This window comes from Talpa europaea (assembly GCF_964194135.1).
Source record: "Talpa europaea genome assembly, chromosome: 10".
Classification (NCBI taxonomy): Eukaryota; Metazoa; Chordata; class Mammalia; order Eulipotyphla; family Talpidae; genus Talpa; species Talpa europaea.
In genome coordinates, this window is record NC_140077.1 from 499678 (window position 1) to 510776 (window position 11099).

Here is an 11099-nt window from a genome sequence, read left to right on the forward strand (position 1 = left end):
GGTGAGTGGCGGAGCTGCCGCCTCTGCGGGGCTCCCCCATAGCAGGCCACGCGCCCCAAGTCATGCCGGGAAGAGAACCAGAGGCCACTGTCCGGTCACCTGGGCTGGGCAGGGCCCAAGCGGCGACTCGTCCGGAGCCCTGGCGTGTCCCAGCCCCTGCAGCTGAGGCCTGGGCCGCGCAGCCACTGTCTGAGGCCCGCGTCCTGCCTGCAGCTCCGCCCGAAGCCGCGGACAGCGTCATCCTGGTGGCCGACCGGCGCCTTCTGGAGCTGCCGCTCGAGGGCCTGTCCTTGTTCAGGGAGGCCGGGGTCTCCTCCGTGGCGCGGGACTTCTCCCTCCAGATGCTGTGCAGCCGCCTCCGCCGGGAGGAGCCAGGTAGGGGCCTGGGACCGCTCTCGGGAGAAGGGCGTCCATGCCGGTCACCGTCGCCAGACCCCCCGCCCCCATGGCCCCCCTCACTCCGGGAATCGCAGCCGAGGCCGCGGGGCTGGCCCTGCAGCTGGTGGGAAGCAGCGGGAGGGGCAGGGTGCGCTGGGCCCCGGCCCCGCCGTCCTCGGGTGCCCTCCGGATGTCCCCGGACGCGCCCCGTGCCACTACACAGCAAGCGGACGCTGCGGAGCCTGGATGTGGCTTCCGTCCAGGATGAGGCAGCAAGGACTGCGGGCGCCCTTCAGGGACACAGGGAGCGGCGAGTTCCGGGGAGCCAGGTCCCCACAGCAGGAGGCGCCTGGGAGGCCGTCTTCTGCCTGGAGGGTCTGCAGCACAGCAGGGCGGGACTGGGCAGAGACCAGCGTCCACCGAGCTGAGGTGCTGGAGCTGAGGGTGGGGACCCAGCGTCCAGCGTTTGCAGGACAGATACCTGACAGAGAGCACCTGAGGCCCCAGGTCCAGTGAGCACTGTCCAGGCAGACGTGTGAGGAGTCCGGCCACAGGGGGCCTGACCCCCACACGGCCCAGGGCATGGGCCTTGGCGCGGTCAGGGCGGGAGCGGCCCCACCCCTGCCAGAAGGGAAGAGGGTGACTCACAGCGAGCAGAGGGCTTGGCCGGGGCATGGCGCTGGGCGCGGTGCTGGCCGCACCACCGAAACTGACCAGCCTCGGAAGGAGCAGCTACTCCGGCCCGGAGCTGCTGCCCAGAGCAGAGAAGACATTAGGGATGGAGACGACCGGGGCCAGCTGGGGAATCCAGGACGCCAGACCCGCGGTCACGGCCGCCAGGCGGCCACACGGCAGGGAGCTGGGCTGGGAGAAACGCAGCAGCGACGGAGACAGACGCCACGGCCATGGGTGCCACCCGCCGTGACCGCCACGTCCCTGGGGGCGCCCAGCAGGGGTGCAAGGTCCAGGGGGCCGAGAGTGAGCGCGGGCTGACGAGGAAGCCTGTCTGGGGCGGGGCTCCGGGGAAGCCCCGGGTCAGATCCAGCAGAAGCATCGGAACTTGGGGAAGTGGCTGCTGAGGACCGGGACGGCCCAGGAGCAGTGGGCGAGTCCAGGCGCTGGCCCCTGGCCACTCCGGTCTGGGGCGGGGGACAGCTGAAGCAGTAATCGCCTCACCCCGCCCAAATGTGACCAAGGCTGTAACCCCACGAATCCAGGCGGCTCACGAGACACCCCCCCCATGAGAGCTAGGAAACCCGGCCGAGGCTGTGGCCTGCCCCCGACAACGTGGCAGAGACCTGGGAAGCAGCCGAGCGGAAAGGCACGAATCGGGGCGACCAGACCCCACGAGGACAGCGCAGCGTCCTTGCTCGTCCAAGGGGAGACGGTCACGTGGACGTTCTCCAGCCAGCTTCCAAGAGTGACAGAAACTCAGAAACAGAAGGGCAAAGTCCTCGCGGGGCAGCTGCCTGTGGGTGCCGGGCAGCCTGCGGGGGCCGGGGGGCCGCGGGGGTGGGCCGTTGTCCTCTAAAGCAAAATTGGTGACAGGCCGGCTGGGCCCTGGGGGCACGGAGCCGGGGCACGGAGCCGGGGCATGGAGCAGGGGCGCGGCCGCTGCAGGGCTGAGAGGCGGACGCCCCCCGGGAGGGCAGGCGGCCTGGGCTGGCGGCTGCAGTGGACGTCGGCAAGGCCGTGCCCGGAGGCACCGCTGGCTGGGGCCACGCGCCAGGAGACGGCTGCCGGCCCGCGGGGTCCTCAGCCGCGCGCACTGGCGCAGAAGGGAGGCGGCAGCCGCACCGCGAGCCGGAGCGGAGGGCATCTGGGAAACTGCGACGCCAGCAGGTAATAAGCGAGTTTGAGCAAGAGCAGCAGAAAACCCCAGACAGGCAGGTGAAGCATGAGGGAGCGCGGGCCGGAGCAGCAGCGGGGACGGCGCTGTCGCTGGGGGGAGCCGAGGCAGACACGTTCCCGGGAGAACCAGCCCAAAAACTGACGTGGCAGGAACATGGGGCCGAGGCACGCGCCTCGAAGCTGCACCGGCACCAGGAGAAGAGAAACGTCCTGGGCTAATGTCCCTCCATCCCGCGCTCAGCTGCCGAGGGACAAGCGCGGCCTCGGAGGGGAAGGCGCCTCGGGGCCTGGGAGCGCCGTGGGGAGCGGGGCGGAGGGCCGGAGGGGCCCTGGGCGTGTGGCGGCTTCCCTGACCCCCGTTTCCTGCTGGATGTTACTGAGCAACCGCACAAGGAAGGACACGGCCCTCTGTGGCCCAGAGTGCCCTTAAGAAATGACCCAGGGCGCAAACTACAGGGAACAGCCTCGCAGTCTCAGTCTCCGGCCGCTGGGCAGCCTCTGTCCACGCCCACGTGGCGCCTCGCCGGCCGGGATCAGCAGGGGCCGTGCTCGGGCCTCCGCGTGCCCTGCCTCAGGCCCAGCCTGGTGCGCAGGAGGAAGGCGGTGCAGGAGGCAGTGGAGGCCCCGGGCTGGGCTGTGGGGGACACGCGGGGCTGCCCAGTCTGGTATGTGAATGGTCAGCTGGTGGGTGGGGGCCTCCCGCCACTGCCTGGCCTTGGGAAGTGGCCTTTTCCCTTGGGAAGTGGCCGCCATTTCACAGCCACGAAAACGAACATCTCGTGCTCACGCGGCTGCTTGGTTCTTACTGGGCTGGAGGGGCTCAGCCTTTCGTGGGGACCGACGCATGGCGCCCGGGGTGCCCACGGCCCTGCCCAGCCCCGCGTGGTCACAGACGACGTCCACCCTGTCTGCTGCAGAAGGGGGCGTGAAAAAGGAGAACCGGGCCAAGGACCTCAGGAAGAGAAACTCGAGCAGGAAGAGCAAGAAGGTAGGAGAGCTGGCCTGGGGCTGGGGCTGGCTCTGGCTCAGGCCCTCACCCCTGTCTGTGTGGCAGGGCACGGCGCCCCGCGTCGTCTCGCAGGACTGCTCTGTGGTGGACGCAGACGGCTTCAAGTGTATCCTTTGGCTCGCCCGCCCAGCCCAGGGCTCGCCGGGGTGCGGTGTCTCCTTAACTCAGGCCCAGATGTGGTGGACCCCTACGAGGAAGCCCAGGGCCAGGGTGAGTGGGGGGCACCCGCTGGGGCCTCCTGGACACCCTGGCAGGCCCCGCAGGAGGCTGGCCCCACCCCACCCCCCGCCCCCCGCCCGGGCTCCTTCCTGGGCTGGCTTTTCCCTAACGGCTTCTCCACCGTGTCCACTCCCAGCCCTGGCCCCGCAGACCCCAGGCTGGGCGCCTGCCACCCCAAGGCCGCAGGGGACTCATGAGGCCACACCGAGGGGCAGGGATCCCCCATGTCCATGGCTTTGTCACCATCTGACTCTCCCTGCAGAAATGCTGGCCCCTGTCTCCATAACCCGGAACATTCTGGAAAAATTCCGAGACACCTTCACTGCGAGGTGGACTGGACATCTGGGAAAAAAGCACTTCCCAAGGTCCATCTGGGGTCCCCAAGTGACAGCTCTGCAGAGGGTGGGAGTGGGGGCGCGGCGGGGCTGACATGGTGGAGCAGACACCCGGGGCGGGGCCCACGCCCAGGGGCCGAGGGGCTGCGGTCCTCACTCTGGCCTGGGGCCCGCTCCTGCCCCTCCTGCTCTCTCGCCTCCCCTCTGTCCCTATGCCTGTGCCCCCCCTTTCCTGGGCCGCCTCCTGCCCTGGCCCACTGCGTCTCAGCCCCTGCCCACTGCGGCTGCTGGGCCCTCCCCGCACTCGGGATGCCGCCTGGCCCCCACTTCACGATGAACCCCTTCCTGGTGGCCTGGGCGCGGGGTCGTGGCCCCCGGGCCCTCCCCCAACCTGCCTCCTCTCCCTGCTCAGTGCTGGCCCGGCTCCGCCCACCCACTCCCTGCAGTCCGGCTCCTCTCCCTGCGCCCTGGCCTCCACCGTCCATCCCGAGGGCGTGGGGGGAGGTGACCAGAGACTGCAGGGCCCAGGGTGGTGCTCTGGGGAGGGGCAGGGTGGGGGCGGGGGCAGAGGACAGTCACCTGTGGGGCCCGGGAGCCGAGTGCTGTCGGGGAAGCGCCCTCCTAGCCCTTTCCAGAGCTGTTGTCCCTGGAGAGGCTTCATTTCAGGGGCCTCCATACTCGGGGCTGGGGCCCGCAGGAAGCCCCCTGAGCTCTAGGCCCCCCTGCAGCCAGGCCGAGTGGGAGCAGCTCCTGGGCAGCTGCGAAGGCTTCCTCTTCTACGGGATGGAGAGCTTCCTGTCCCACCTGCGGGTGGAGAGGCTGGCGGCCATGAACCTGCAAGGTGAGGGCCACGACCCTGGGCTGCAGCTTTGCCGTTGGGGGCCTGGGGCCGCGTTAGGCGTGGGCAGCCCTGGCCACGGGTGGACTCCTCTGACGGTAGGTCCCTGCGGGGCCCTGGGGTGCCGGCAGCCACTGGGGGCCTCAGCAGTCCCCTCCTCCACGTCCCAGAGACCACATTCCCAGGCCCGAGGGCAGCTGAGTGGCTGGCTGCCCCGGCCCTTTCCCGGGACCTCCTGCAGACACCCCCCCAGAGGTGTGTGCACCACTGGTGGACAGGGCACCTGAGCCCGCAGCTCACCTGGCGCCCCCAGCCCCCACGGAGCCCCGCGGAGCTGTGGGCGCACCTGGTGGGGCCTGACACTGCGCTCAGGGAGCTGGAAGCTGGGCCCGAGGGGCTTCCCGGAGCTTCCCCAAAGACATGCACTGCATGGCCACCCCTGGGCCCGCTGCTCCCACCCCGGCCTGTCACCCCTGTGCCCTGGGGACGGCCCTGGGCAGGTCACCTCGGGAAGGGTCGCTGCACACCCCAGGACACTTCAGACACTGGCCTGTCGCCGGGCACACCGGGCTGGGTGGCCGACTGGCCATCGGGTGCCTGCACCTGCCCTGGGCAAGCCGGGCCCTCTGCTGAGCAGGGCGCTGGGGCAGGCCCCGGGGGCGCCTGTCCGGTGGCGGTAGCGGAGGAAAGGGGCCCTGCCGCAGGTCGGGGGGTGCTGTGCGCCTGCAGGCCAAGCCTGGGCGCCGCTCGCAGCCTGCCCTCCCTGCCCGCGGCAGAGCCAGCCCCTGCACAGGCCGCTGAGCCGCCCTCTGTGTCCCAGAGTGCCAGCTGATGGTCCTGCTGGACCTCGCCCGGTCCCCGCAGAGCATGTGGAGACACACGGCGTCCTCAGAGAGCAAGAGGTAGCCAGAGCCTGGCTGGGGGGGAGGGGGCCTGGGGGGCATAGGTGCAAGCAGGGGTGTCCCTGCACCCTGGGGGCGGACCCCACAGGGGAGCTGGCGCCCAGGACCCGTGCCCTTGCCCCAGCCCCTTCCGTGGGGAAGGCCCTAGTGACAGGAGCGGGGAAGCTCCTGCAGTGACCTAGACCGGCTAGGACCGGCCGGGGACACGGACCAGACCCCGGGCGCTCCCACAGCTTCCCCTGCGGCGGGGGCCTCCGAGCCAGGCGCACTCCTGCCACCGGCAGCCTCTGCAAGGCGCCGCCTGTGGGTGCGGCCGACCCTGCTGCACCCGGCCCTCGGCCCTCGAAGCCGCGAGGACCAGGGGTCCAGGCACCAGGCCCACGGCCCTGCTCGGTCCCCAGCGCCGTCCAGCTGTCCTTGGAGGAGCCCATGGAGGCGGCCATCCTCCTCAGCCTGGTCGGGGTCCGCAGCATCGTGGGGAACCAGTGGCCCACACTCCTGCAGCACAACGCTCTGCGCGCCACCCTCCTGTGGGAGAGTGAGCCCCGCCCGCACCCCCACCCCGCCCAAGGGCCCCCCACTCTCCACCTTGCACCCTGCCCCTGCCCCCCACCCAACCCGTGTGCCCCCCCACCCTCCACCCCCCACCCCACCCGCGCCCCCACCCCACCCAAGGGCCCCCCACTCTCCACCCTGCACCCTGCCTGCGACCCCACCCCGCCTGCGGCCCCCCCACTCTCCACTCCCACCCCGCCCACGCCCCCCACCCACCCGCCTGCGCACCGCCCCCATGCACACCCCCCCATGCACACCCCCGTGCACACACCCCCCCATCCTTCCACCCCCTTCAGCCCTCTGACCCTGCTCGCTCCTTCCCCAGGCCTGCTGGCCGCAGGCAGGCCCATCGGGAAAGCCGTCCGCCTCCTGCAGACCCTGGGAGCTGGCGATGTGGCCCAAAAAGGTGAGGGGAGACCCAGGCTTCAGCCCAGGCTGAACTGGGGGGCCCTTGGGGCAGGGCGCCGCCTACCCCCAGGGCAGCGATGTCCGCCTGGGAAGCTGGGCGCAGGGCCCGACGGGCTGAGCTAGAGGGGTGTCTGCCCTGCCCAAGAGCTGGGCGGGGTGGGGGTGCTTAAAGTAGCGAATCTCCGAAGAAGGGGCACAGCAAACACCGGTGCCCAGGGCCGGGGCCGGTGCCCAGGGCGGGGGAGGGGGGGTTGAAGGGCAGGAGTGGGAGGGGCAGGGAGGGAGGCCGGAGGGGCGCCGGAGGGCGGGGGTGGTGATGGAGCACAGGGGTGCGGGGACAGGCTCGGGACGCGGCAGCCCAGCCCCCCCACCTGGCCTCCTCCACCCTCCGGCCCCCCCCCCCCCCCCACGCTGCAGCCGGCTCGGTCCTGGTTCTGCGCTGGGCGGGAGGGCCGAGCCGGGCCGAGTCCAGCCTTTGACCGGGATGTTTGTCAGGACGGGCCCTGGCGGCGGCCTGGCTGCCGGGCGCCGGGTCGGAGGGAGCGGGCGCAGCTCCAGCGGCCCCCTCTGCCTCTGCTCCCCTCCCGACCCGCCCTCGGGGGTCTCTGCCCTGACGCCTCTCCCCAGAGGAGACTCTCCAGACCTCCAAGGACCGGGCGACACCCCTGCAGCCCCAGCTCGGCAGCTCCGCCCGGCTCCCCGCCGCCCTCAACCTGGTGCTGTACGGGCTGCCCAACGAGGTCGTCGGCTGACGGCAGGGGGCGCCCTCCCGCCCACCCCAGCGCCACCTGCCCCTCCTCGGACCCCGGCGGCGCCTGCCTCCTGCGCCCACCCTCCCGCCACCCATTCCCGCAGGACCCTGGGGCGGGCAGTGTCTCGGGGCTGGGCGGGGTGTGTGGGGCTTGCCCCCCCAGAGCCCTCCAGGCCCCCAAAGCATCCCGGCCCCCACCCCCACCCCCGTGCCTTTCAGGCTGGGTCCTCGGTCCTGGAGCTGAGACATAGCGGCTGGTGGTTTGGGAAGGCAGTGTCTGGGGACCCCCCTCATGCCCCGGTTCTCAGGAAACCTGGGCTCCTTGCTCCAGTAAACAGCCGGCGCAGAGCGAGCGGTGTGGCGTCTGACTCCGCGGGGGCGGGCGACCCCTGGCGCCGGCGCAGCCAGCACCCCTCCCGCAGCTCTCCGGGCCTGGGGGCCACCCCACCTTCGCAGAGCTGCCAGGGCCTCGGGGTCGGGCTCCAGCGAGCTTTCTGAATTCGCTGCTGCCAACCTGGCTCCCACGGGTGGTCCAGTCGCCCTGGACTCTGAGGGCCGCGAGCCCTGCCCGCAGGGCCTCAGCCAGAGGGGAGGGCGGGGTGGGGGCGTGGGGGGGGAGCTCTCAGTTCCTTGGGGCCGCTCTCCCCGGCCTTCTCAGCTCCGCGGGGGGGGGGGGCCGTGTCCAGGCTGGGGCCTCACCCCCAAGACAGGGCCTCGCAGGCGTGAGCTCGGTGCCCAGGGAGCTCAGGGCTCGGCCATGGGGGCTGGGGCGCAGCCATGTGGTTGCGAGGGGCCTCTTCTCCATCAGCCTCGAATGGGATGCGGGGAAATGACCCTGTAAGGGTCGGGGACAGGAAGGGGCCACTGGGCCGGATGCTCTGTCCTCCAAGAAGCCGCCACACACCCCTGCCCCCGGAGAGTGTCTCCACGGCCGCAGCGGCTGGGGTCCCAGCTCCATGCCCAGCTTTGACGGCCGGGCTGGCACTGAGGGCTGTCCCCACCTGACCCTCGGCACGCACTTGTCCTCTGGGCACCACAAGTCGTCAGGACCTGAGGGTTTGATGGGGCTGCCCACGGCCCAGGGTGGCCGGGCCGAGCCCTCGAGACGGCCTCTGTTTGTCCCCCCGCTCGGGCTGGGGCTGCGAATGGATGGGTGGGGTCCAGCGCCCAGCACCCGTGGGTGTAGGTGGGCCAACCCCAGGGGCTGGCAGGAGTGCAGACCTGCCCACAGCCCCACTTGAAGGCGGGAGGCCGGGTCTGCGGGTCTAGACGCTCCCTCCCCGCCCCCAGGGCCTGGGCAGGCCAGGGCAGGGCCCTCCTCCAGTGCCGGCCCCCAGTGGTGGTCACACTGGACCGGCCAAGTCCCCAGAGGTGGGTGCTCAGCCAGACCTGAGCGTGGCTGTGGGAAGGGCAGACCCCACACGAGGGAAGGGCCTCACAGGGCACAGGCCAGCCTGGCGTCCATGGAGGTCAGGCCAAGAGGCGGGTGGACAGGCCCTGTGCTCCTGAGTCTAACAGGTCAGCTGGCTCCGAGTGTCCCTGGGGTTTAGCCGGCCCTGGGTGGGGTGGGGTGAGAGCCTGGTCCCTCTGGACCCGGCCCTGGGTCCTGCAAGCAGCCCCTCGGACATGCAAGACTGGGGTCCTGGGGAGCAGGGAGCAACGGCCGGGACCCCAGGACAGGCGAGGTGTCTGCACAGAAGCCACATCCTCAGGCTGGCTGTCCCCAGGTGACCCTTGGGCCGTGGGCAGAGAGATGGCACATGGGTCCCGCGCCTGGGAGGCAGGTGGGGCAGCGTCTCACGCTGGCTGGGCCCTGGACACCACTGGCCAGGCCAGGCGCTCGGGGACCCCTGAGACGCGGGGTCAGCTCAAAGCCAGGGAAGAGTGCACACCACGGTCTTGCCCCGATGGTCGGTCACCAAGACGGCTCCACCCAGCGCAGAGGCCACACCAGGTGCAGAGGGCTGCGGAGAAGCTGGGAAGGAAGAAGCCGCAGACGCCACCCGGGGCCCGACCCCGGGGACACGCAGGATCATGCCAGAGGTGGCCACGTTCACAACCCTGCGCGTACAACAGCGTCCTCCCTTCCGGCAAGACCGGCGCGGCCCAGTGTCCCTCAGCCCTGGCGTCAGGCTCGAGTTGTCCAGGAGCCTCGCTGGGGGTGAACCGTGTGTGCACAATGGGGTGGGGGGCATGGGGTCCGGCTCAGGCAGGCAGGAGCGGCTGGGGTGGGGCACAGGCAGCGCTGGCCCACTCGGGCTCCACTGGCAGAGGCTGGAACCTCTGTGGGCGACGCTGCCGGCCCCCGCAGCCCTGGCGCCCGCTCGCCTGCCCGCGCCCGCTCGCTGCCAGCGCCCGCTCGCCTGCCCGCACCGCCCTGCAGCCCTGGTGCCTGCTCACCTGCCCGCGCCCACTCGCCTGCCCGCGCCCGCTCGCCTGCCCGCACCGCCCTGCAGCCCTGGTGCCTGCTCACCTGCCCGCGCCCGCTCGCCTGCCCGCGCCCGCTCGCCTGCACACCTGCACACGGGGAGCCGCGGTGCAGCCCAGCTCTCCCCGGGCAGACGCGGGGCGCTGGGGGCCCCTCACGTCGCTGCGGGCAGCTGGCCGAGGTGACGCTTCCTGAGAGCCCGTGATGAGGTCCAGATCGGAGCTTCGAATCCCCCCCCCCCCCCCCGCGGGAGGGGAGCCCCAGCCCCCCCTGCCCGGTCGCCTCCCTGCAGGCGCGGACTCCGCGCTTCATTAAAAAAAAGCCCGCGCGGTGACCCGGGGTCGCGCGCGGGCCTGGAAACACGGGCCTTCCTGGAGGAGGCCCTGGCGCGCGCCCAAGCCCGCGTAAAAGCTTCTGGAAATATTTCACCGGGCGCATCTGCTGCGCGGGCGCGGCCGGCCTTACAGGAACTTTCTGAGTTATGTCCCGGCAACATAACAAATCACCGCATCCATTAGCTCCCGCGGCGGGCGCGGCATCCGCGGTCCATCCCGGCGCGGACGGGCGGCCCGCGGGAAATTTATGTCACCCTAAAACAGCGGGCGGGGCCGGCGCATGGGGGGAGCGCGAGGCGGGGGGGGGGGGGGGGGGGGCGCAGGTGCCGCCTGCAGCCCGGGGGCGGGGGGGGGGGGGCGCCCCGGCCTCTGCTCCAGGCTCTGCTCCCGCCGGCCAGTCACACCCCTGGAAAGTGGGGGGCAGCCCCGGGCCCGGCGGCACCGACGCAGACGCCCGCGTCCTCTGTTGTCCCTTTTGTAAAAGTTCTATTTATTTTCTTCCTGAAAGGGGGGATTTTTAAAACAAGGAGTTTTATTTATTGATGAAAATCCATGTTTATTGTAGGAAACTTTAAAAATGAAAATGAAAAGGGAACTGCGCGCTGGGGTGCCCAAGCTCGGGAGGGGCTGCGGGGCGGGGCTCCCCAGTTCCAGGCCTTTAAAGCCTGTTAAAGCCCCCGGTGGCTGCGAACAAGGAGGGCCAGTGAGCCCCGCCCAGGGCCAGGCAGGAGTGTCCCCCCCAGGGGCCGCAGCCCGTCCTCATCGCCCCAGGACAGCCCAGGCCCCCAGGCCCTCCTGGCCCCCCACCGTGGCCCTGGGCTCAGCCCCCCCACCCTGCGGGGGCCCAGGGCCGCCTCGGGGAGAGAAGTTGGGCGGGTTAATAAAACGAACCGTTCACCGACGCTTGTATATAAATTTCTATTAAGTCGCCTGGTCCAACGCTGGTCTCCAATAGTTTAATCTCTGTATTAAATAATTAAAGCTCTATTTTCAATTGCTGTGAACAATTGTTTTCCTTAATGATCTTCCTCGAGGAGCCAGTAATTTTATATCTTGTAAAAATGATTAACTGGCATCATTATCCAATCGC

At 70.6% G+C, this 11099-nt stretch overlaps 1 protein-coding gene across 1 annotated transcript in view; it reads left to right on the forward strand.

Moving 5' to 3' along the window:
* Positions 1-7247, forward strand: part of CFAP46 (cilia and flagella associated protein 46) — a gene marked incomplete at both ends in the record, with an annotated part of 38226 nt that extends 30979 nt beyond the window's left edge. The window contains 12 exons of the mRNA XM_084244522.1: positions 7-375; positions 2054-2220; positions 2725-2894; positions 3046-3217; positions 3284-3344; positions 3407-3448; positions 3720-3822; positions 4521-4633; positions 5451-5532; positions 5766-6070; positions 6413-6493; positions 7123-7247. Of these exons, the coding sequence (XP_084100648.1) occupies positions 7-375; positions 2054-2220; positions 2725-2894; positions 3046-3217; positions 3284-3344; positions 3407-3448; positions 3720-3822; positions 4521-4633; positions 5451-5532; positions 5766-6070; positions 6413-6493; positions 7123-7247 (1790 nt within the window). The remainder of the gene's footprint in view (positions 1-6; positions 376-2053; positions 2221-2724; positions 2895-3045; positions 3218-3283; positions 3345-3406; positions 3449-3719; positions 3823-4520; positions 4634-5450; positions 5533-5765; positions 6071-6412; positions 6494-7122) is intronic.
* Between the last annotated feature and the right edge of the window lie 3852 nt (positions 7248-11099).